The sequence below is a fragment of the Taudactylus pleione genome, unplaced genomic scaffold (assembly GCF_031769625.1).
Source record: "Taudactylus pleione unplaced genomic scaffold, aTauple2 ptg000695l, whole genome shotgun sequence".
Taxonomy (NCBI): domain Eukaryota; kingdom Metazoa; phylum Chordata; class Amphibia; order Anura; family Myobatrachidae; genus Taudactylus; species Taudactylus pleione.
The window spans coordinates 3,227,464-3,255,042 of NW_028285097.1; the positions used below are offsets into that span (position 1 = coordinate 3,227,464).

The following is a 27,579-nucleotide window of genomic DNA, read 5'->3' on the forward strand; positions in this document are numbered from 1 at the left end:
ATTCTTGTGGTTGGTTATTTCAACCGCTATTTTGCGAGCAGTTCTGAGTTAAAAAAAACCAAGTGACGTGGTCAATGACGCTGCTGTAATAATTATGCACTCCCTTAAAACGCCCGTTTTGACCTTTAAGCATGCCTGCGTTCTGATCTCCACTCCCCGTTTTCAAGCACCTTCCCCTGTTACCACCCACATACGCCTCCTCCTGTCACTCAAAATAGCAGGCCTTCGCTATATAGCGAACAAACGATTATCGGCCGCACTGACTGGTTCGCGCATGCGTATTAAAATCCGTACGCATGCGCAGATGTGCGAACATCGCTCGGAACGAGCGTACTGCCGCTTACGAGTGGCTCTGAATGAGGACCAAAGTGATTTGTCCATGTGTGTATCGCTGTTCCCTGTATTTTACCATTCTATTAGTACAAATTCAAACTAGGGACATAATGAATAGGCTCTTGTATTGCACAAACAATTTTGGAAAGTAACAATTACAAACTCTATGGGGTCTATGCATTATGTTAATTTTCGGTGATAATTAGCATACTAACTCACTTTGAGCGCTTAATTTTCGGTGATAATTAGCATACCAACTCGCTTTGAGCGCCAGAGCAATTCATCATTGCTCCGGCGCAGAGACAGCTGATCCAAAAATCAGCTGTCTCCCCAAAGCTTTCACTGCTCCTTTCGGAAACAGTAAAACTTAGCACTGTCGAGTCTGACATGGCAGCGCTAGTGCGCCTGCGTAAACTAGAGTTCATGCAGGCGCACAAAGACCTGGCGTCTGGAGGAAGGAGCGGGACAGGGGCGGAGGGATCCGAAAGGATCCCACTTAGAGATGACCATCGGTGGGGTGCCCACCGATGGATCCATTGATGGTTACCATCGATGGCACACAAACTATCTATGGAAAACCATCGATGGATTGCACCCCTCGGTGGCCACCGCTGTGGGGGTGAACGGTGGGACACGGGCCAATCATAAAGTAGAGGCGGGGCTTAGCAGCATCAGGGGACGGGGCTAAGCTCCATCCTGTCCGGAAAAAAAACCCCATCAACTCCCACTCATTCATCGATGGCTAAGAACCATTGGCTCTTTGCCAGCAATGGTAAAAATTTTCAACATCGGCCATAAACCATCAATGATTTCGAAACATTGATGGTCGATGGCCATCCCTAATCCCACTTCGCAACCTGGGACTCCTTCCGATAGGGAAAAGTAGGTGTGCGGGAGCAAACACCATCTGAAGGTGGCGAATGCTCCTGAAGTCAAGCTCTGAAAATTTATTTTTGGAGCTTGATGAATTGAGGACCCCATACTAGTGTATGGGAACATCGGAACAGGTCGGGGCTGAAAGGTAAGCAGGAGGTATCTGTGATATCTCCTACGCTACCTTTATGATGAATGGCCACAATACTTAATTTCTACAAAAGTAGGTGAAAATGTTCATTCTCCGCTGCTGTTGTAGAAATTAAGTGACATGAATAGACCCTATATGACAAGCGACCCTTATTAGACCAATGCACATTGGGCCTGATTATTTGGTGGATGTACTGCCAATGTCAGACATAGTCAAGCGATTATTTTGCTACTGTACATCTAAGTCACAACGTGCATGTGTCCCAATTGTCAGCGCAGAGACGCAGTTCTAATTTTAGGCGCACGCAGGAAGAAGTGTACTGAAGCTGTAGCAGGTGCCCCTGGGCAGTGACAGGAAAGTGGCTTAGTGGACACACGGAGATGGTCCGTCTTATGGGTGTGTTATGGGGGTATCATAGGTATGTCTGTGAAACGAACGACTGCTCACATTGGTGTCCATACGCAGATGCAAGCGATGGTGGCATCTTAGTACGCACTAATCGTTATTACAGCGTGCACAGACGCTGACAGTGGGCGTCTCAGTCCTTGCACATTTGGACACACAGATGTACACCAGGGAAGGACTTTGTAGCTGCATTTGCATAAAGTCGCAGACAAGGGTTGGCCGCTTTTAGACGCTGTTGCAGGCGCTTCTGAATCAGCCCTCTCACATAGGGGTCTATTTACTAAGCAGTGTTAGGAGACAGAGTGAAAAGTGATAAGGTGCCAGCCAATCAGCTCCTAACTGTCATTTTTCAAACACAGCCTGTGAGATGACAGTTAGAACCTGTTTTGCTGGCACCTTATCACTCTTCACTCTGTCTCCTAACACTGCTTAGTAAATAGACCCCATAGACTCCTTTATAAGATGCAAAGAAAAATCAACAGCTGCACATTAACTAGGTGTCTGCATTTCACAGGCGGCTGGAACGCAGAAACCTGAGCGTCCACAGGATTATGGAGCACATGAATATGTTCCCTGTATACTATAAATCCATTATATAAGATGGCAGTTTGGGGTACAACTAGTGCTTTAAAACAAAATACATTTAGCCTAAAAAAGTTTTCATCCTTAGAAACTCCTCACATCTTGGGGTAGATTTACTAAAGCTTCTAAAACAGACGATGTTGCCAAAAGCATCCAATCAGATTCTAACTATCATTTCTCTATTGCATTCTAGAAAATGATACACAGAATCTGATCGGTTGCTATGAGCAAAATCACCACTTGTCTGTTTTAGAAGCTTTATGTCTGATTCAACTGCCAATAAATGACCTCTAAATAGACCATATAGGATTATAGCTTTAGAAAGGTTCAAAGGACAACTGTCTAGTATAGACTGAGAGATCATTTTGGGATACTTAGGGCTCTCTCTCTGCATACGTCATTAGAGCCAGAGCTTCCAGGAGTTTTTATCATTCATCAGGTTGTCTCTCCTTCGCATATAGGGCCTGATTCAGACCCGCTTGCGAGCGCATAGCAGGTCGATGGCCGGGCAGTGCGCAAGCCCCGCAGCGAGCGAGAAAGCACTCACTCCAGGGCTCGCAACAAAACGGGGCAGCTGTCGATGTTGATCGACAGCTCGCCCCGTTTTGTAGGCGGGGAGGGGGGGGGATGGCTGACCAAACGCAGGCGTTCCTGAAGAAATGCCTGCCGTTTGTGGGCGGCCCCACTGACATCACTCGTGATGTCAGTAGTGAGCTTCCTGCTCTATTTGAGCAGGAAGCTCACTGGGGCTTTCGGCAGATGAGACCCTACCACAAGGGTCTCATCGCAAGCCCGATGCTCGCGATAATCGCGACCATCACCTGGCCGCTCGCAAAAGCTGTGGGTGGTCACCCACAGCTTAACGAGCGGCCAGGAGGCCGGGTAAAAAAAAAAAAGTGTCTGCCCTTGTTCAGAGTGAGCTCTCGCTTTTTGCGAGCGCCTCTGAATCAGGGCCATAGCACCAGGCCCCTCACAAAATGTGCATAAACAGGATAAGTTTCTGCAAAGCTGGAAAAAGCTTCTTTTTGGTCTAAAACGTAAGTTGTGAGGAAATAAGGAGCAATAATCCATTTTTTTTTAGACACCATCAAGGTTTTTACCAAGTCTTGCCGGTTGAGTATACCAGACAGTAGAGTGTAAGCTCTTGTGACCAGTCACCTTTTTCTGTGGAGACCTTTTGTATCTGTAATCAGTGACAGAGCTGCCATTGGGTGCCTCAGCCTTGTAGTTCTGCCAGTGCTCACACCCGCAGTCATCTGTGCCCTCCTGAAAAATGTTGCCACGGGGTCCATAGTATTATGTTCAGCCTATAGTTAAATGTTCCCTGATCATCGCAATGTAAAAGGTTGAGTGTGTGCCGAAACCGAATCCAAAAATTAATTCTGCATTAAACTCCAGCAGCCAAAAAGATCATTTTATTACATTCATTTTTATCTGTGACGTTAATAACAAATTAGGATGGACTCGAGCGGAGCCCCGGACTTTTTGTGTCGGTGATAATAAAACACTGCAATGAAGATGACAATGGATCTGTGAGTATAACACCTGGAGACAGGTAAAAACCGGCACCTACCATTTGGGCCTCCTCCCATTTGTCCCTGTTTTCGTCGGAGAGCAAGTTGCTGATAATCTGCACAAAATTCTTTATGAAAAGTAAAAGATAATCAGTCAGTATTTCCAGGCAATTAACACACGGACAGATTGCTACCTACATAACTTGTGAAGTCCCGGGGAACATCGTGCCTCCTCTCCCTCATGTTGTTTAGCCCTCTCCATCCCACCTCTTAGGCTACAGCAGATTTTAGCATCTCATAACGAGATAACTAAACGTGACACCAGACACTTGCGTTCTAGCCAGACGTTCCTCCCGGTATTTACTTTCATCCCAGTCTCCTTTCATCTCCATCATCCTACACGTGTCTGAGACGCACAGTTACTCAGTCTCCTGTCTATTGATTCCTGCCGTCTGCACTGAGCGCGTCTCCCATTAACCAAGGCTGTTCTCCAGCTCTAACCTTACATGTCACTGGTTTACCTGGACACTGTGTTTCAGATGAGGTCCCCTCCACCCTGCCTTCCACGTCTGCTCTCACCGCCTGGACACTATGATCTCACAGATCAATTACCGCAAAGAGCTAAGCTCTGCGACCCAAAGCTCGGGTTACCCTGTACAGCCCTTTCCCAGCAGCAGAGAATGGTGATGGGGTCTGCAGCTTAACAAGACCTGTATGGCAAGGTCTACTGGCTGCAGTACTGTTGGTGAAATGCTGTACATGGCCGATTCAATTAGAGACTATGGGGTGTATTTACTAAGCCTTGGATATAGATAAAGTGGACGGAGATAAAGTACCACCGAACCAGCTCCTAACTGTCATTTTTCAAACAGGCCGCGATGTACTAATGGGGAAAATACGCTAAAACCTCCGAAAATGCAGTTTTCGGGGGTTTTACTGCATTCTCCCTTCTCCTCCTGCCGTGTTTCCTGTCTCGGCACCTTCGCTCTTCGTCTTCGCGGCTCGGTCGCTGTCTCTCGCCCTTCCGGCCGCGGGGACTCTCCCCGTACTAAGTGTACTAAGCATTCCGGTGCTTCGTCCCGATAGGTAACACCACATTCAGATGGCATTACCCAGTAGAAGCCTATGGGCATCTTATCGGTTGCTCCCTGCTGGGAGGGAATCGATCGGCCTGCGCAGAAGGATGCCAGAGGTACTTGTGGGTGTTAAACCCGGAAGTCTCTCCGGAGCCATCGCAAATGACATCTCTTATCGGGAGAGCTGTACTTGACGATATTCTTGGTAGAAACCACGGTACTGTATGTACCCGAGACGAGGGGGGATGTACCGCATGGCGGATGCGATGCTTAGTACATCCCGCCCTCAGCCAGTGACATGGCAGTAAGGAGCTGATTGGCTGGTACTTTATCTCCATCCACTTTATCTGCATCCAAGGATTAGTAAATAGACCCCTCAGTACATAGTTCCCAAAGTGCAGCCGAGCGTCACGCGATGATGGCTGCAAAACTAGCTATGCTCTTGGCGGCGGCGTCCCTTCCAGGACCGGAAGGAACATTGAGGCCGATCCGCTATCTGAATCTCCCAAGCGTGGTCCCTGCTGGAAGCGTTTGGTACAGCAACTAAAATGAAGTAATCAGTACAAAAATATGCGTCGATATGTGTAGATAAAAATTGCCATTAATACTGATATTACCATAAACCTCAATTATTTTACAGCGACACAACAGCAATGGTGTTATACAATCCTATTACAGTACCAAGCAGCACATACAGTATTATGAACACGGGGTCATTTAGGAGAGTGCCCCTTCTCATCCAACTTTTTGGACAGTAATTAGAAAACTATGGTTTAAACGTATCAAACCTTCTAAAAAGACAAGTGGAGGTGTTGCCGATAGCAACAATCAGATTATAGTTTATAATAGAATGTATCAGATAAATGACAGCTGCAGTCTGATTGGTCGCTATGGGCAACACCTCAACTTGTCCTCTAGAAGTGTGATACACCTCCCCCTATACTCCCAGAGAAAGCTGTGCCTCTCGCCTCACCTGGACATCGTTGGAGGTGGGGTTATGGTAGGGCCGGCGGAAGATCTCCGTCATATTCCTCAAACTTTCCACAGTGGACAAAACATCTCCGCTGTAACTAGCCCCTTCCTGGGTGACTTCCACCAGGTTTTGTAAGACCACCGAGACCCCTTCTCCTTTCTGCCCCCTCTGAGCTTTAGCGAGGTGATCCCTGATCTACAAAACAAACACGACACAGAAAAAAATGATTATATAGCGGGAGATGGACCAAGCCTTGGAGAGAGGTAAAGTGAAGAAGTTGCCCGAACTGTAATTTCAAAGACTATCCTAGGTAAATGACAGACAGAGGCTGATTGGTTGCTCTAGGCAACTCCTCCACTTTACCTGTCTCCGAGGCTTGATACATGACCATCAGCATCATCAAGACAAGGGGCATGATTCAGGTATGTGCGCAAACCTGATGATTTACGTACATCTCCGATATTTTGGGGTCTGCACATATGCAGAACGGGTCTTGTGATTTCACTTGCATCACCCCCAAGGGGCGTGGCTGGCAAGGACAGGGTCAGCGTCGGTGGGTGCAGATTTCCTGGCCTCGCAAGCAGTAAGTCTCAGCTTACACAGTCTGACTATAGGAGCAACCATCGCGACCGATGGTCAAGAGGGTGATCGGAGACAGCGTCTACAGACGCAGCACTGTGATCGCAGATGCGGCAAGGAGGTGTTTATTCCTACAGACACCGGCTGCTGCATTTACATGTGAGCTGGACGGGATTTCCTTGCAATAAATTAACTAATTTAGTGGTTCTTGGAAGTTCTAGAGAACATTACGGTTATATTATGGTCCCTCTTTATGTGACGCCACCTTTATATTAAATGCATTTTCTTCGCTTGTAGCCAATGAACATTAACCATGGTCACATGTGCAGCCTAACAAAGAGTTTCCTTTTCTGTAACGCAAAGTCCTTAAACTTCATCACTTGCTCCAAGTCAACCATCAGAGCATCTGTTTGTACAGTATACATTATGGGCCTCATCCTGAGTTGGATGCAGCGCTCTCCGTGTCTGCGCCTTTTGGCGATCGCACGCCTGCAGCTTTATGCCGCTACAAAGTCCTTCCCGTACATGGCATACACCCGTGCATATGTGTGCAAGTGCTGACACCCCCACATTTTATGTCGGTAGATGCGGTCAAACTGCCTGGTGTGTCTTTAGACGACACCGTCGGCTGCGCCATTGAAACTTGCTCCAGCCGCTTCTCCGTTCTTGGTGCACCAAAATGACATTGTTGCTGAACCTATAGGAGATTATCAGGGAAGTGTAATAAGGATGTACACAGAGCAATCTGCATGCAGCAAAGTCTCTGTTCTCTGTGTCAGTGAGCTGTAAGTAGTGCTTGGGTGTGCTAAGATGCTACAGATACGTTTCCCAAAAATTTCGTAAAAAAAGATAAGATGCGAATAGCAATATGGTTAGCAGCACTGCTTCACAGCACTGAGGTCCTGGGTTGGATTCCCACCACGGCCCTAATTGTGTGGAGTTTGTATGTTCTCCCTGTGCTTGTCTGGGTTTCCTCTGGGTGCTCCAGTTTCCTCCCACACTCCAAAAATGTAGGTGAATTGGCTCCTGACAAACAAATAAATCCTAGTGTGTATGTGTGTGTGTATAATAGGGAATATACTGTAGATTGTAAGCTCCACTGGGCCAGAGACTAGTGTGAATGGCCAAATATTCTATGTAGAGCGCTGCGGAATATGTGTGCGCTATATAAATACCTGGTAATAAATAAATCTCTTGTGTAGAGAACAGAGGCCCTGATTCAGAGCTGGACGCTCTGACAGAGTGCTCGCTCTGAATCAGGGCCGGCCTTCTTGCTTTTTAGAGCGGCCTCCTGGCCGCTCGCATAGCTGTGGGTGACCACCCACAGCTATAGCGAGTGGCCAGGAAGATGGTCGCGATGGTCAAAACCATTGCGACCATCGGGCTTACGACGAGACCCTTGTGGTAGGGTCTCGTTGCCGCAAGCCCCAGAGAGATTTCGGCTCTCACAGAGCCGAAATCTCTCCACTGACATCACTCGTGATGTCAGTGGGGCCGCCCCCAAACGGAAGCGTTCGCATGGGAATGCCTCTATTTGGGCAGCCACTCCCCCGGCCCGCCCACCAAAGGGGGCGTGCTGTCACTCAACATCGACAGCACGCCCCCTTTGGTACGAGACCCGGAGCGACGGTTTGCCCGGCGCTATCCGGGTCTTGCGCATGAGGTGATGCTCCGTCGTGCGCATCCGCACTGGGCCACCATCGACTCGCAGATTGGAAGATGCTCCATCATCTACTTAAGAGTGACACAAGGAATACTCATTGATAAATCTGGGCCAAAATTGGTTTCAACTTTTTTCTTATTATCACTTGTTATTACTAATCTTAAATGGTGCTCCAACCAATCAGCTCCTAACTGTCATTTTCAAAACACATGATTAGTAACGAGTGATAAGATGAGACAAGAGCCGAATAGGCTTAAGGATATGTCAGAGTCCTTAGGTTTTTGTAATTGGCTGGTATTGCTAGGTAGAGTAGTGTGTGGGGTTGATCAAGATTGGTTGGTTTTTGTTCATGTGTGAGCTTGTGGGAGTGGCTTTAGGTGGGTTTATATGGATGGGTTACACCCAGCATCTTCCTTTCTGGGCGGTGTTTGTCCCTCCCTTCCTCCCTTATCTTTTTACTTGCTTTTTGTTGTGTTATGTTCTTACTAACATTATGTTATATTGTCGTGTTGGGCGGGAAGGTGCTACAAACCAGCGGCCACGTAAGGTGTAAGAAAATCGCTGTGGAGCACATTTCCTTTGAAGGGTCATAGTATGGCCTACGGTACCTCTGCGGGAGGACTCTGGGCGTCCGTCTCTGTGGACACGCTCATACTGAGCACTATTATAGGGGGTTGTGAGTCTTCACAGCTCAGCTTACAATGACCACAGGGGGGGGCGTATCAGTTGCTCCCTACTATTGGTTATGTAACATATGGCTGGAGCTGAGTGTTTGTAGCATCTTTCTTTGCCTCCCAAAAATTTAATTAAATCAATAAATTAAAGTAAAAGCTCAGGGTCATACCTTCAATAAAAGTGAGTTATTACCATTTAACCAAAGCAGTCCGTATCCGTGTCTTTATTTTAGTATAAGTTATGGGCGCCTTATAAGAATATCAGTCATTGCTAAATCTGGGCCACAGCCTGTAAAGTGACAGGAGCTGATTGGCTAGTACTTTACTCTCCAAGCTTAGGTAAATCTCCCCCATAAATGTACAATTCATCCACAATACTGTTTACACCTCACACAGAAAGTAGACACTTTGCATACAGATCGCTGTGTACCCGGCCATATTACACTTCTCTGATAATCTCCTATAGGTTCAGCAAATATGTCATTTTGCTGCATTGAAGGGAATGCACCAAGAACAGAGACTCGTTAATGCAGCCAGACAGTTACCCGAGCCCAGCCGTGTGCGGACTGCTCCGTGCTCTGTGTTCCGAGTTATTAGCCCACCCACACTCTGATTAATCCCTTAAATGACCACTGCTGTCTTCCCAGACATTAGGCACCTTAAGTCTGACGATCGCTGCAAAGTCCCGGCCTCATTAGTCCCTGGGAGGTGAAATCAGAAATTGTGTCACATTGAGATGAAAAAGTAACAGGCTCTCGAGTTGCTAATACCACATTTACCCGCTTAGGTCTCATTTAGTAATAGCACTAAATGTACAACCTGGAAATTCAGCGCACAAAGGTGAGCAATATTCAAGTGGGAATTATGGCGGCTTGCTGAGTACATAATCACACCAATCACAAAGGCACTTACACTGCGCCATTTCCCAGAATGTCTTGTATCTGGAAAGCATTACACAGATACCACCAACCTGTATAATACCATGGAAAGTGCTCCACATTTCATAGGAAAACGGTAAAAGAACAAATTGAATTAAATGAAAATAATAAGCAAGTTGCCAAACAGTTTCTCTTTCCCTCGTACCATCTGTTGAATATTCCTGTAGTCAAGGGAAACGCACTTTATGTATGTCGGAACCTCCCAGTACGCTTCTCCTACCTCATCCAAAACACATTTTCGTAGAATGAGCCCTATAAAGGAAGGAAAAGCCGTCACTGACCCATACTGGAGGTAATCCTTTAATGGGCGGAACTAATATTGCAAAGCATTTAGTGGCTAGCCTATCGAGGGGTCTATTTACTAAGCCTTGGATGGGAATAAAGTGAGCTGAGATAAAGTACCAGCCAATCAGCTCCTAACTGCCATGTCACAGGCTTTTTGGCTAGTACTTTATCTCCGTTCAAGGCTTAGTAAATAGACCCCCTTTGCCATTGAGGCCTGAGACATAAAGGGCCTGATTTACTATGGATAGCTATTGCGATCGCAGCTGCAATTACGCGTGCGGTTCTGCTGTGAAAATATGCTGCAAATGCTCTTCCGGCATAAAGACGCCCACTACCGCTTTCGCACATCCATAAGACCTCATAACATCACGTAACATCGGCCCCTTAGACAGAGTTACAGCAGCTCTGACCTGTCTCAGAAATCGCAACTCTCGTCGCGCGCAATAAGTGCTCAAGCTGCAAATGCCATCGCAGTGGCTAATTTATGCATGCCCAGGAAATGTCATTCAAACAGACAGACATGCCTGCATTAATCCTACCACCCCCCTGACGCTGATGTCCTGTCACTCACTCTGCAATGGTTTTGTATCTGCTTACGTGATCGCAATACAGGCCAGTGCGCGCACACTGCAATGCTTACGCATGTGCAGTACATACCTTCGGCCGATTTGCGTACACTGTTGCAACTGTAATCTGTGATGAATCGGGGCCCAAAGTGCCTCTGGCCTCAGTTTTGTCTCAAATTGTTAGTGAATTGGTAGTCTAAAATATTGGCTGCCTTGTTCAAGCTGTCCATGGTGCTGAACATGCAGAAGATGTACTTTATACATTTATCATATTGTGCTTCACTGGGCTTGCTGATTATCAATCTAGATAATTGTGTTTTATGTTTTCACGTGGCAAAATGTTCGTTTACTAATGAGCATTTTACATCTGTAGTATGAGGCTAAGGTCCTGATTCAGAGGCGCTCGCTCTGAATCAGGGCAGATTTTTTTTTTTTAAATCCGCCTCCAGGCCGCTCGCATGGCTGTGGGTGACCACCCACAGCTTGTGCGGGCTGCCTGGCGATGGTCACGATTATCACCAGGCAGCCCTATTATTGTGGTAGGCTCTCGTCCACCGCAAGCCCCAGTGAACTTCCTGCTCTAATAGAGCAGGAGTTCACTACTGACACGTGTGATGTCAGTAGGCCCGGCCACAAATGGCAGGCGTTCTGTCGGGAACGCCTCTGTTTGTGCAGCCACCCCCCCCCCCGACCCGCCTACAAAATGGGGCGAGCTGTCGATCACCATCGTTCTCTCTCCAGGCTCGTGCATGCGCAGTGTGCGCACGTGCCATCAACCCACTTGCGAGTGTTATGCGCTTGTTAGCGGGTCTGAATCAGGCCCTATGTCCAGACGCAGGCCCCTCTCTAGTGTGCAGGTAGCCTTAGAACATTCACCTCTGATTTATTAAAGTAGTGAGTAAATTGGTGAGCTAATGAGGTAAGAGGTGAGGTGATGATAATGAGGTAATCTTGAGATAATGAGGTAAATAATAATGCTATGAGGTAAATGGTGATGCAATGATATAATAGTGAGGTAATGAGTAAATGGTGGAGGTACACCTGTGACACTGTAATGCAGGTGTCCTAAGGCAAGCTCAGGGAGGACAGAAACCTCCTGTGGAGCAGAAGGGCAATGAGGTAATGAGGTGAGTGATTAGCTAATGAGGTAAATAGTAATGTGATGGTGAAATAATGAAGTAAATGGTCAGGTAATAGTGAGATACTGTATAATGAGGTAATGAGGTGAGTGATTAGCTAATGAGGTAAATAGTAATGTGATGGTGACATAATGAAGTAAATGGTCAGGTAATAGTGAGATACTGTATAATGAGGTAAATGGTGAGGTACAGTAACAGTGAGGTAAATGGGGAGGTAACAGTAAGGTAATGAGGTAAATGGTGAGATAGTAAAGTAACAATGGAGACACGAGGTAAATGATGAGGTGACTATGCAATGGTGAGATACTGAGGTAATGCACAGTTCAAAAGTGGAGGACATTCATGACATAAAGCAGATGAATGAATGCAGTAAATACTGTAGTGAGGTAATGAGGTGAATAGTGAGGTAATGGACAGATAATGAGGTAAATGTTGAGCTGCAGTCTCAGGCACTAAAATGCCCCGAGTACTGTAGTAGCTGAGACTAAACACAACCTTCACAATAGCAGACAGTGCAGGCTGCAAATACTTCCCCACGATTTACCTAAGAGGCAGGGGAGCGAGTGCCGCAGGGCGCATTGTGAATCACCAATCACTAGAATACAATTTGGTGTTTCAGCTTACTAATGTTACTTGCGCTATACCCACCTATATGACAATTTGTGATAAAGGGCCACGAGGTGGATGCAGCTCATGTCATATCAGCAAGCATTAGCATTTTACATTTCACAGCAATAAGTAGCTAACGCATCATGTAATATATTCTCACTAATTGTTGAACAAAACGGTGCGCGTCACATTCATTTGTATGTACTGGGAAGGGATTAGGACAGAATATCAACATAAACAAGATATTGCATTTACTCTGCATACAGTAGGTTTGCCAAAAATACATACAGTACATGAAATATACAATATTTTACCAAATTTTATTTTTTATAAATTAGTCATTATGAATAAATTCAGTGTGGAACTTATTACATTACTGGGGCATGGCGTTGTGTCCAATTGGAAATACAGGGGTCTATGTACTAAGCCTTGGAGAGAGAGATAGGGTGGAGAGAGAGATAATGTACCAACCAATCAGCTCTTAATGGTCATTTTTCAAACAGCCTGTAAAGTGACAGTTAGGAGCTGATTGGTTGGTACTTTACCTCAATCCATTTTATCCCTCTCCAAGGCTTAGAACATAGACCCCGTCATCTGTTTTCACAGGAATTTCATAACTTCATTTAGAAAATAAAGGTTGCGATCTGCTCATGGAACATCAGACACGATGAATGGGATTTACCTCTCACATACATTGGCAATGGCATGGCGCAAGGTTTGAAATGTTTCTAGCATGAAATAAAGCAGAACTGTGAAAGGAAAGTCCCTGATGGAGTAAATAAAGTCCTGGATGGGACAGACGGCCGTCAGTGGCGTTACCTGTGGCATTCCGAGGACACCGGACCTCAGCCGTCTCTCCTGCCGGATTTGGTTGCCAAACAACAGAAGCTGAAGTTTCCTCAGGACAAATTTCATGAGGTTCTGAAAAGACAGAGAGGTCTCTTTATTTAAAGGTCATTTGTATTTGCCAATACAGCCTCAGATCTCCAACTTATCCTCACTCTTTCCTGGTGTCCCTATAGGAGTGATGAGAACAGCTGAGAGATACACATTATGGTACAAAAATGGTGATAATGTGCCGCATTGTGGAAGAGGTCATTAATAAATTGTGGTTGGTGTTACTTGTCATCATTTGCAATTTAATTACCCGGTAGGTGCACGGACGTAATCCAAAATGGAAACAGACAATTAGGGAGGATGCATATAAGTGTCGCAGGTTACAAAGACAACCGGTTTGAATGATAAACGTCGCTTAACATAGGAGACTACATTTAACACCATAAATGCATAATTGTGATGGGAGCATCACATCAATTTTCCGTGTTGCTTCCTTTTGCCCTTCATTCCCCTTCTCACATCCTGACACTGACCCTGTCACATGCAGCCCTGACCTTACTGACATATCAGTCATCTACTGATATACTCTTTGCTGCTGGGGACCCTGCTCCTTCCACTATACAACTCTCAGTCAGTGGCTTCCTGCTGCCTACATTCCCCTCCTCACATCATGTCACTGCCCCTGTCACATGCAGCCCTGTCCTCACTAACATCACTCATCTCCTGATATACTCTGTGCTGCTGCTGGGGGACCCTGCTCCTTCCACTATTGAACTCTCAGTCTGTGGCTTCCTGCTGCCCCCATTCCCCTCCTCACATCATGTCACTGCCCCTGTCACATGCAGCCATGTCCTCACTAACACATCACTCATCTCCTGATATACTCTGTGCTGCTGGGTGACCCTGCTCCTCTCACTATATAACTCTCAGTCTGTGGCTTCCTGCTACCTCCATTCCCTCCTCACATCATGTCACTGCCCCTGTCACATGCAGCCCTGCCCTCACTAACACATCACTCATCTCCTGATATACTCTGTGCTGCTGGGGACCCTGCTCCTTCCACTATAAAACTCTTAGTCTGTGGCTTCCTGCTACCTCCATTCCCTCCTCACATCATGTCACATGCAGCCCTGTCCTCACTAACACATCACTCATCTCCTGATATACTCTGTGCTGCATGGGGACCCTGCTCCTCCCACTATATAACTGTCACATCTATTAAATACACACAATTTGTCACACATCTATAAATAAACTTATTGGTCATGTAAAATGTTGGATGATTGGGGCTCCTTACTGTCAGACATTTTACTCTATTTCCATCTTGTTTTTTCTTTAAATGTTATAATTATGAAGAAGGAAGACGCAGCGTTTGGTGCGTCCTCGGCATATTACCTATAAATAATTAGCTTTTCCCTTGAGATCATTTTGATATCAGTGTTGGTGACCGGTTTTCGGTACTTCCAGGCTCCTGACATTAGCGCGAGAAAACACCTCTCCCTCCCGGAGTGGGATTCTGCGGTAACTTTGAAATAAGCTCATTAAATGAGAACGCTGTCACCTGTCAGTCTGCAATGTCTCATTTCATAGTCACAGTGACAGGTTTTGTTTCCATTGTAAAGATTATTAAGACAGGTGTACTAGGAGAGGGGGCTCTGTGCAGGCGATCCCATTATTTGTGACTGCATAGGATATCATTTACAGCTGTCCATGAATATGTTATCTTTTTATATAAAAAGAATTTGTGGCCTTAGGCAAAAGAGGGGGGGTGGGGGTGTCTGCCCCCTGGGGCCTGTTCTGGTAGGCTTGTGCAGAGACGGTGACATTGTTAGACAGGTAGAGCCCATACAGTTCTTACTAATATTAGCACATACTGTAGGCTCTAGGGCCCAGGGGCTGATTGTGAGATGCTGAACGCAGATTCACGATTATCGGTGATGCCTGATTGACAGGCAGATGCATTTAAGAGGCGGTGCGGGGGCGGAGACAGCTGGTATTCCCGAAAACGGGGGATGTTGTCCCCATTTTCCAGGAGTGGCAAGGCCAGGATCTGCGTCCACGGACGCAGTTTCCTGGCCTCGAAAGCCGGCCAGCCTGCGTGAACTGTGGCTTACTCACTTGGCCGGCGCTGTCCACCATTGCGACCATGGATGGCCTTGGTCGTAGTTCGGGGACCGCATATGCAGCACAGGGTGTCTGACACCTCTTGCAGCATTTGCATATATGCAAGGGCGGAATTGCAGATTCCATCCACTACTGAATCACCCCCTCAGTGTGCTCAACAACAGCTGGAGGGGAAATGTGAGCGTCAGTCATGCTGGCGTTTGTAGTTCCACTGCAGCTTTAGAACCAGCAAAATAAATCCCTCTTTACTATACTCTGGCATAAGCAGCCGGGTATCTGCTATCACCCAGTGGCTCAGTAAGCGATTCCCTTCCTCAATGACATTGACAGTAATTATTACATAAAAAAACAACAACATTTTTTAAACAGATATTGTCACTAAAATTAGTGGTTATTATGATATAAATACTATTATAGTATTTTAAAGGAGATACGCACCCGGGCACCTTTTTTCATTACATGCTTTGCTCTCCTCGGCGGGTCCAGGGCACGATTCCCCGTCGAAAAATGGACCATAACAGGTGCGTTCTCTCTTCTGCGCCCCTCCATCGCATGTCGTGCTGCACCCTCCCCACGGTCCCCAGGACTGCCACTTTCCATCCACTGAAAGAAGAACAGAAGCCGTCCTTAGAAAACACACAGAAACTTCACACTGGCGATGAGAAAAAAAAGTTGCAAAAATGACATAAAAAAACCCCCAACGGGTCATTTTTTTCTCTAGTACCCTTAAAAGGGACGTATTCCCCACGGATGAAATGCAGCATCTGCTATGATTGGCCGGCAAGCTCGGTCGCAGAGGAACTGACAGAAGACATGGTGTAAGGAATATGGACCTCGTTCAGAGGCGGTCGTTAGATGCAAGTGGTTGCACAGAATCAGGGTGGCCGCTTGCATCCTGAACGGCCACCTCCTTGTCGATCGGTAAGCTGTGGGTTACCACCCACAGCTTAACGACCGACCAGGTTGATGGTCGCGATGGTGATCACCATTGCGACCATCGGGGCTTACGACCAGACCCTAAGGTTGGGTCTGGGCACTCGTAAGCCCCAGGGAGCTTTCTGCTCTGATGGAGCAGGAAGCTCCCCACTGACATCACTGATGATGTCAGTGCGGCCGCCCACAAAACTGTAGGCGTTCGCAAATGAACGCCTCAGTTTTGGAAACCACCCCCCCAGCCCGCCTACCAAATGGGGGCAGCTGTCAGTCAACATCGTCAGCTGCCCCTTTGGTAATGAGCTCCGGAGTGACAGAGTTTCTCTGTCGCTCCGGGGCTTGCGCGCGCGCAGTGCGGCCGCCGCGCGTGTGCAGGCCAAACCATCGAGTCGGTTACGAGCACATCGGCGATCGCAACTGACTCTGAATGAGGTCCTATATGTGTTAGCCAATCGTACGATGCTCACATCCCATCTTTGGAATCTGTTTTCGGCCATGTCCACTCTGCGCCCAATGGTGATGAATAATGCGATTAGGCTGGATAGACCGAGATCACCCGCCAGAAGGTAACATGTATTTGGCTTAGAGTACAACATAAACGTGTTCCTGCGTGGTACAGGCTGAATACTTTCACCCTAATGGGCAAAAACAAATACAGTGGTTCTAAAGCAGCATAAATAGAATTATACTATTACAACAGATGCTCACTCTCATCTGTCAGATTGTTTGGGTTTTATTGTTGACATTACCTATATTCTGCTATTAGCTATAAGGTATTTTCCCAACATGTGAAATGAGTCTATCCCAGACACCAGAGAATGTACAACTACAGCAGTAGATGATTTGGTCTCTTACCAGGACACTGTGTTAAGAAGCAGTCTCTTGTGTCCGACCACTGTCCGTGGCACTCCGAGCCACCATAGGAGGGCCCATTACACTCCCGGATCCTTTTCTGAGTCCCATTGGAGCAAGTGGCAGAGCAAGCGCTCCAGCTGGACCATTCGTTCCAATTGCCATCGACTGCAAGTAAATGGAGAGTGGTTATCTTACTGTATATACTAAAGTAAAAAGCTGATACATAGAGAGATAAGATGGTGAGTATCCTCACCTGGACACAAGGCAATGTTACAGAACTTTGTCTGTTTCTCAGGTCCCTTGCAATCTTCACCCCCAAACAGAGGATGGGTACAGGTGCGGGTTCTCTCCCTGTAGCCCCTCCCACACGTTGATGAGCACAAACTCCACGGTGACCACTCATCCCACGAACCGTGCACTGTATCAATAAAGAGAACATAGAAAGGTTACACACTTATCTAGTCTACTAAACTTTACACTTATCTTGTTAATTGTGTTACACTCTAAACGTGCTACAGCTTTACACGATGATCTTGTCTGCTGTGCTGGCCCCCTCCTAAATTACTCTCTCATCCTGCCTGTTGCATTTGATGATCATCCCATCTGTCAAGATATATATTCTAATGCCGTCTGCTGTGTTATATGCTTACCTTGTCTGCTACATCGTACTCTCACCCTATCTGCTGTGTTACATGTACAGTATGCTCGAGTTACACACTCATCCTAGTGTTCCTGCCAGTGCGTGCGTCGAATAGCGCTTGGAGAGAAGCCCTGTCTGTACCTCAGATCCCTGTCCTGCCACCGGTCCGGCGTGAATACTACATCCTATCTACCAAGCTACACCCTCACATTGTGACACACTCATCCTGTACACCGCGTGACACACTCATCCTATACACTGAGTGACACACTAATCCTGTAACATCCTATACACTGAGTGACACACTCATCCTATACACCGAGTGACACACTCATCCTGTAACATCCTGTACACCGAGTGACACACTCATCCTGTAACATCCTGTACACCGAGTGACACACTCATCCTATACACCTAGTGACACACTCATCCTGTACACCGAGTGACACACTCATCCTGTAACATCCTGTACACCGAGGGACACACTCATCCTGTACACCGAGTGACACACTAATCCTGTACACCGAGTGACACACTTATCATGTACACCGAGTGACACACTTATCCTGTACAACGAGTGACACACTCATTCTGTAACATCCTGTACACAAAGTGACACACTCATCCTGTATACTGAGTAGAGATGAGCGGTTCGGATTCTGTGGAATCCGAACCGCTCCGAACATTGGGGATCCGAGTCCACCCGAACCCTGTTCGGGTGTTCACCGCCTGACTCGGATCCCCGTTCGGGGCCGAACGGCGGCCGCCTGATGTCGGATTCTCACTAGAGAATCCGACATCAGGTCTCCTCGCGTGTAGGGCAGAGCGCAGTGATAGCGCTCTGCCCTACACAGACACAGACACACAGCCGCCAGCGGCAGCTGTGTGTTTGTTACAGCAGCCAATGAGAGTCACACAGACTCTCATTGGCTGCTGCACGGAGGGAGCCGGCTGGAGCTCACACATGAGCTCCGTCTTCCGGCTCCCTCCTCAGCGTGTGACAGAGCGGACGGCGCGGGAGCGGGGATACAGGTAAGTTTTATTTTTTTTATTTTTTTACTTGTCAAAGGTCCGGGGGCGCTACTGGGGGGGGGGTCTGCACTACTGGGGGGGTCTGCTACTGGGGGGGGGCTATACTACTGGGGGGGCCATACTACAGAGGGGCCTGCTACTGGGGGGGCTATACTACTGGGGGGGGGGTCTGCACTACTGGGGGGGGGTCTGCTACTGGGGGAGGCAATACTACTGGGGGGGCCATACTACAGAGGGGCCTGCTACTGGGGGGGGCTATACTACTGGGGGGGGGTCTGCTACTGGGGGGGCCATACTACTGGGGGGGCCTACTACAGGGGGGGCCATACTACAGGGGGGGCCCATACTACAGGGGGGGCTACTACTGGAGCAGCCTACTACTGGGGGGGCCTGCTACTGGGGCAGCCTACTACTGGGGGAGCCATACTACTGGGGGGGCATACTACTGGGTGGCATGCTAATGGGGGGCATACTACTGGGGGGGCCTGCTAATGGGGGACATACTACTGGGGGGGCCTGCTAATGGGGGGCATACTACTGGGGAGCATTCAACTGGGGGCACTGCATAGTGGACCGTACTACTAAGGGGACTGCATAGGGGGCACCACTGCTGGGGGACATTGTGTAAGGGACACCGCTACTGTGGGCATTGTGTAAAAGGGTCACTACTGTGGGCATTGTGTAAAAGGGGCACTACTGTGTGTCGTAACATAAATAAGAGACACTACTTTATGGTATAATGTGAATCAGGCCCTATGTGCGGTGTAATGCTAATAAGATTGTGCACTGTGACTCCTAGGGCCGTAGCCCACTTTGTAAACAAGTACTGTGACTCTGCTGGCCGTACCCCACTGGGTGGGTGCACTACTTTTCATTTCTGCCACTGCTGTGTGGCAATGTGTCATAGATGTGCTTTATACTGTGGTGTCTGTGTCGTTGTGCCGCTGCTTTGTCGCTTAGTAACCAGTCAGCTCACTGCAACCTTTGGCCAATAATGTTGAAAACAATATTATAAGCTGTGATATGGTCTAAATTGACTGGAAATTAATGTTATTGAGGTTAATAATACTCTAGGAAGAAAAAAAAGACCAATTTATGTGATTTTAGCTTTTTTTGTCAATTTTTGTAAACAAATCCAAATCCAAATCCAAATCCAAATCCAAAGCCAGTCACCGCAGTTTGGCAAATCCAAATCCAAATCCAAAGCCGGACGACGAATTAGAACCAAATCCAAATCCAAATCCGGCAAAAATGGTCCGGCGCACATCCCTAATACTGAGTGACACACTCATCCTGTACACCGAGTGACACACTTATCCTGTACATCGAGTGACACACTTATGCTGTACACTGAGTGACACACTCATCATGTACACTGAGTGACACACTTATCCTGTACACGGAGTGGCACACTCATTCTGTAACATCCTGTACACAAAGTGACACACTCATCCTGTACACTGAGTGACTAACTTATCCGGTACACTGAGTGACACACTCATCCTGTAACATCCTGTACCCTGAGTGACACACTTATCCTGTAACATCCTGTACACCGAGTGACACACTCATCCTATACACCGAGTGACACACTTATCCTGTAACATCCTGTACACCGAGTGACACACTCATCCTGTAACATCCTGTACACCGAGTGACACACTCATCCTATACACCTAGTGACACACTCATCCAGTACACCGAGAGACACACTCATCCTGTAACATCCTGTACACCGAGGGACACACTCATCCTGTACACCGAGTGACACACTAATCCTGTACACCGAGTGACACACTTATCCTGTACACAGAGTGACACACTCATCCTGTACAACGAGTGACACACTCATTCTGTAACATCCTGTACACAAAGTGACACACTCATCCTGTACACTGAGTGACACACTCATCCTGTACACCGAGTGACACACTTATCCTGTACATCGAGTGACACACTTATCCTGTACACTGAGTGACACACTCATCCTGTACACTGAGTGACACACTTATCCTGTACACTGAGTGGCACACTCATTCTGTTACATCCTGTACTCAAAGTGACACACTCATCCTGTACACTGAGTGACACACTTATCCTATTCACTGAGTGACACACTCATCCTGTAACATCCTGTACCCTGAGTGACACACTTATCCTGTAACATCCTGTACACCGAGTGACACACTCATTCTGTACACTGAGTGACACACTTATCCTGTACACTGAGTGACACACTCATTCTGTAACATCCTGTACACCGAGTGACACACTCATCCTGTACACTGAGTGACACACTTATCCTGTACACCGAGTGACACACTCATCCTGTACACTGAGTGACACTCTTATCCTGTACACTGAGTGACACACTCATCCTGTAACATCCTGTACCCTGAGTGACACACTTATCCTGTAACATCCTGTACACCGAGTGACACACTCATTCTGTACACTGAGTGACACACTTATCCTGTACACTGAGTGACACACTCATTCTGTAACATCCTGTACATCGAGTGACACACTCATCCTGTACACTGAGTGACACACTTATCCTGTACACTGAGTGACACAGTCATCCTGTACACCGAGTGACACACTTATCCTGTACACCGAGTGACACACTCATCCTGTACACCGAGTGACACACTTATCCTGTACATCGAGTGACACACTTATCCTGTACATCGAGTGACACACTCATCCTGTACACTGAGTGGCACACTCATTCTGTAACATCCTGTACACAAAGTGACACACTCATCCTGTACACTGAGTGACACACTTATCCTGTACACTGAGTGACACACTTATCCTGTACACTGAGTGACACACTCATCCTGTAGCATCCTGTACACTGAGTGACACACTAATCCTCTACACTGAGTGACACACTCATCCTGTAACATCCTGTACACTGAGTGACACACTTATCCTGTACAATGAGTGACACACTCATCCTGTAACATCCTGTACACTGAGTGACACACTTATCCTGTACAATGAGTGACACACTCATCCTGTAACATCCTGTACACCGAGTGACACACTTATCCTGTACACTGAGTGACACACTCATTCTGTAACATCCTGTACACCGAGTGACACACTCATCCTGTACACTGAGTGACACACTTATCCTGTACACTGAGTGACACAGTCAACCTGTACACCGAGTGACACACTTATCCTGTACACCGAGTGACACACTCATCCTGTACACCGAGTGACACACCTATCCTGTACATCAAGTGACACACTCATCCTGTACACTGAGTGGCACACTCATTCTGTAACATCCTGTACACAAAGTGACACACTCATCCTGTACACTGAGTGACACACTTATCCTCTACACTGAGTGACACACTTATCCTGTACACTGAGTGACACACTTATCCTGTACACTGAGTGACACACTCATCCTGTAACATCCTGTACACTGAGTGACACACTTATCCTGTACACTGAGTGACACACTCATCCTTTAACATCCTGTACACTGAGTGACACTCTTATCCTGTACACTGAGTGACACACTCATCCTGTAACATCCTGTACCCTGAGTTACACACTTATCCTGTAACATCCTGTACACCGAGTGACACACTCATTCTGTACACTGAGTGACACACTTATCCTGTACACTGAGTGACACACTCATCCTGTAACATCCTGTACCCTGAGTGACACACTTATCCTGTAAAATCCTGTACACCAAGTGACACACTCATTCTGTACACTGAGTGACACACTTATCCTGTACACTGAGTGACACACTCATCCTGTAACATCCTGTACCCTGAGTGACACACTTATCCTGTAACATCCTGTACACCGAGTGACACACTCATTCTGTACACTGAGTGACACACTTATCCTGTACACTGAGTGACACACTCATCCTGTAACATCCTGTACCCTGAGTGACACACTTATCCTGTAACATCCTGTACACCGAGTGACACACTTATCCTGTACACTGAGTGACACACTCATCCTGTAACATCCTGTACCCTGAGTGACACACTTATCCTGTAACATCCTGTACCCCGAGTGACACTCTCATCCTATCCATCGAATTACATGCTCATGCTGTCCACTGAGTGACACACTTATCCTGTACACTGAGTGACACACTCATCCTGTAGCATCCTGTACCCTGAGTGACACACTTATCCTGTAACATCCTGTACACCGAGTGACACACTCATTCTGTACACTGAGTGACACACTTATCCTGTACACTGAGTGACACACTCATCCTGTAACATCCTGTACCCTGAGTGACACACTTATCCTGTAACATCCTGTACACCGAGTGACACACTCATTCTGTACACTGAGTGACACACTTATCCTGTACACTGAGTGACACACTCATCCTGTAACATCCTGTACCCTGAGTGACACACTTATCCTGTAACATCCTGTACCCCGAGTGACACTCTCATCCTATCCATCGAATTACATGCTCATGCTGTCCACTGAGTGGCACACTCATCCTATACACCAAATGATAGACAAGAGAACAAAACCCTGCGCTAATTAGATATATTTATATATACTATGTTTGTCCAAGTGATAGAAAATACAGGTCATCACAATGATCATATAAATGAGCAGCAGAAGAACTTGTGGCAGCACATGTATGGCACATGTATGGCACATGTATGGATACCAGGTATATCTAAAAATGTAAAAAAGTATGGATATCTGTGCTAATATCAATTTGTCTCCAAGAGAATCGATGAGAATGAATCAGCACTGACACTAAAATTATAATTTATAAATATATTAATATATTAAAAAAGGATCGCTGGAGGAGGTGGATCCAAAAAAATGTTGTTGTATGGACAGTTGTTGTCATCCAATTAAAAACGTAGGTTATTCCATATATATCCACACCTGCAATTAGTGATCGTTGATCTCACCAGGGATTAAATAAACTGTTGTTCAATCGTGACACGCTCCATAGAGCATGACTCTTTGATAAAGCCCCAGACCTGTGGAGCGAAACGCGTCTGTGGACTTTCTTTGGACCCATAAATTTGAGCACTTGCTACAATATTTGCAATCTGACCTGGTGGACACTCGCCGGCAGTCGGAGTAGAGGCTAGGATCGAGACGCAGCTGGATTAACATCGCCTAATTGCAAGGGAGCCGTTACACCTCTGTCTCTCCGGGTGCATCAGCTTCCTCCTACACCTGTACGGTTTCTTTCTTACCTGGATGTGGACTAAATAATTTGTCCGTGAACTTTTTATGATATTGTCTCCCAGGACATGCAGCTCTATGGACCATGATCCACCTCCTCCAGCGATCCTTTTTAATATATTAATATATTGGTATAATATGTTTATTAATTTTATAATGATTTAATTTTTGTAATTGTTTTATCCATTGTTTATTTATATTGACTGGTCAATTTAATTAATAGTAGTAAAAATATTTATAAATTATCATTTTTGTGTCAGTGGTGATTCATTCACATCGATCTTCTTGGAGACAAATTTATATTAGTGCAGATATCCAGACTTTTTTACCTTTTTATATACACCAAATTATACACTCATCCTCTACACTGAGTGTGACACTCTCATCCTGTACACCGAGTGTGACACTCACATCCTGTACACAGAGTGTGACACTCACATCCTGTACACAGAGTGTGACACTCTCATCCTGTACACCGAGTGACACTCTCATCCTGTACACCGAGTGTGACACTCACATCCTGTACACAGAGTGTGACACTCACATCCTGTACACAGAGTGTGACACTCTCATCCTGTACACCAAGTGACACTCTCATCCTGTACACCGAGTGACACTCTCATCCTGTACACCGAGTGTGACACTCTCATCCTGTACACAGAGTGTGACACTCTCATCCTGTACACCGAGTGACACTCTCATCCTGTACACCGAGTGACACTCTCATCCTGTACACCGAGTGACACTCTCATCCTGTACACCGAGTGACACTCTCATCCTGTCCATTGAAGTACATGATCATCCTGTCCACTGAGTGGCACACTCATCCTATACACCAAATTATACACTCTTCCTGTACACTGACACACATCCTCCTGTACACCGAGTGGCACACTCATCCTGTACACCGAGTGGCACACTCATCCTGTACACCGAGTGGCACACTCATCCTGTACACCAAGTGGCACACTCATTCTGTAGCATCCTGTACACCAAGTGGCACACTCATCCTGTACACTGAGTGACACTCTCATCCTGTACACTGAGTGACACTCTCATCCTGTACACTGAGTGACACACTCATCCAGTACACTGAGTGACACACTCATCCTGTACACTGAGTGACACACTCATCCAGTACACTGAGTGACTCACTCATCCTGTACACTGAGTGACACACTCATTCTGTAACATCCTGTACACCGAGTGGCACACTCATCCTGTACACTGAGTGAAACACTCATCCTGTACACTGAGTGACACACTCATTCTGTACAGAGTGATACACTCATTCTGTACAGAGTGACACACTCATCCTGTACACTGAGTGACACACTCATCCTGTACACTGAGTGACACACTCATCCAGTACACTGAGTGACACACTCATCCAGTACACTGAGTGATACACTCATCCAGTACACTGAGTGACACACTCATCCAGTGCACTGAGTGACACACTCATCCAGTACACTGAGTGACGCACTCATCCTGTACACTGAGTGACGCACTCATCCAGTACACTGAGTGACACACTCATCCTGTACACTGAGTGACACACTCATCCAGTACACTGAGTGACTCACTCATCCTGAACACTGAGGGACACACTCATCCAGTACACTGAGTGACATGCTTACCCTATGCACTAATTCACATGCTCAACAAACATTTTTGCCCTACTTGCAATACAGACACATCTGAGTTACACACTCAACCTGTCTGATGTATTACGTGCTTGTCCTGTCTACTACACACTCATCCTGTACACTGAGTGACACACTCATCCTCATGTCTGATGTATTACGTGCTCGTCCTGTCTGCTACACACTCATCCTGTACACTGAGTGACACACTCATCCTGTACACTGAGGGACACACTCATCCTGAACACTGAGTGACACACTCATCCTCATGTCTGATGTATTACGTGCTCGTCCTGTCTGCTACACACTCATCCTATCTGTTTACTGTGTTTTTGCCGTTTACCATCACAATCTCTGGGACACATGTTTACATTATAAGTGATCTAGAGCTCTTATTGATTGAGCCTTTACCCATTAACCTTTAAAGAAACACATTCATATAGATGTACTCAGTGATCAATATGAAGTGCAGCAGAGAGCCTGAGAGCTGCATTTCCACTGGAAGGACAACAAGGTAAATGATATAATTGTATATAGAAGAAACATTTGGTATCAATTTTAAGATCCTGGAGAGCTGGTCAAGAATAACAGAGATAAAGGTGGCAGGGGGGAACCAGAGAAGGGCATGCTTCCAAGAGGGGAAACAAACTGGAGACAAGAGGGTTTTACCGAGGTATGAGGGTAGGAGATGGGGCTATGGGGGGCATCGGTGAGGCTCTCCGCATTGGGAGGGCAGTTTGTTCAACTGAATAAAACAGCAGTTCACATAGTAGCGTGGAAATAGCGATGTTCAGTTGTTACTATATCACCTGTATAATCAACAACTAATATAGACACCTACAGCCAGCAAACCAGAGACTCAGAGACTCAGAGAACCAGCTGTGCAAAACGACATCGCGGGAGCCATGGCAGGCAGGGTGAACCACATGTAACATAACTGCCCTGGTAGATACATACAGTGTTTGAGCATTATATAATGGACCTTGTAGAAAGGCTACGTATTAGTATAATGGACATCATGGCAGTAAGCAATATGTAAGCGAGGCTGAACGCTGTATGATATGCTGTAATGGTCAATAAAGCAGCGGGGGGCTAAGCAATGTGTAATGGACGTCTGGTAGGGGCCTGTGCATCATTTATTGGGTTTAAGATAGAAGCCTCTGCTTTATACAGTATATTGGACATCAGAGGCTTCAGCCACTGCACTCTGGGCTGGAGATGTATCATACCTTGGAGTGATATAGAGTGGAGAAGCTGACCAAAGCAACCAATCAGCTTCTTGCTATCATTTATCGCGCACACTTTAAATAAATGACAGTTACCTCGGATTAGTTGACATCTGAAGGGTTTGGTACATCTCCCCCTTCTGTGTCTGTACTGATGGAAGAGTGGCTCTGAGCCACGTCTAGGTAAGTACACATGATCTCTCTGACAGCCCATACTGACAGAGGGGGCTGCGGGGGGCTCTGGCTGTCACCACTCACTGTCACAATGGGCAGAATGGAGGGGAATGGAAAGCAGTATAGCACATGTAAAGGGCTGGCTATGTCCTCCATGGGCTAGACGTGACACCTCACTGGGCTGTCCATGCTTCCTCTAGTAGTGCGCCCCCTACTAGGGCCAGATTATCAATGGGGCGAATAGGACTACAGCTACAGGCCTACACATAAAAATAGGCTCATAGGCTGGAGGCGTCTTTGGCTAAAGAATACAGAGTCACTAACTTCTGCAATGTTTGGGAAAGCTATATTGTCATACTCCCAGTGCAAACATGACAGGCGCTTGCCCAGTGTTTTTCGTCTGCCTCCTGATATACACTACGGGTCATAGATAATGATCCCCCTGTACCTTTAAAGGGGTCCCCATAGTCTGCAAGGCACCTTTGTTTCCTTTTCATTTTTTATTTTACCTCCCAAGTGTTGTTACTTATTT

The 27,579-nt window shown here is 46.6% G+C and overlaps 1 protein-coding gene across 2 annotated transcripts in view; it reads right to left on the minus strand.

Annotated features, from left to right (window-relative positions):
• Positions 1-27,579, minus strand: part of ADGRB1 (adhesion G protein-coupled receptor B1) — a 335,561-nt gene that overhangs the window by 265,800 nt on the left and 42,182 nt on the right. For both annotated transcript variants that reach the window (XM_088456276.1, XM_088456275.1), the window contains exons 4-10: positions 17,363-17,527; positions 17,110-17,274; positions 15,760-15,924; positions 13,180-13,281; positions 9,907-10,013; positions 5,908-6,102; positions 3,918-3,986 (exon numbers count right to left, since the gene is read on the minus strand). In XM_088456276.1, the coding sequence (XP_088312402.1) occupies positions 3,918-3,986; positions 5,908-6,102; positions 9,907-9,909 (267 nt within the window). In that variant the 5' untranslated portion in view covers positions 9,910-10,013; positions 13,180-13,281; positions 15,760-15,924; positions 17,110-17,274; positions 17,363-17,527. The remainder of the gene's footprint in view (positions 1-3,917; positions 3,987-5,907; positions 6,103-9,906; positions 10,014-13,179; positions 13,282-15,759; positions 15,925-17,109; positions 17,275-17,362; positions 17,528-27,579) is intronic.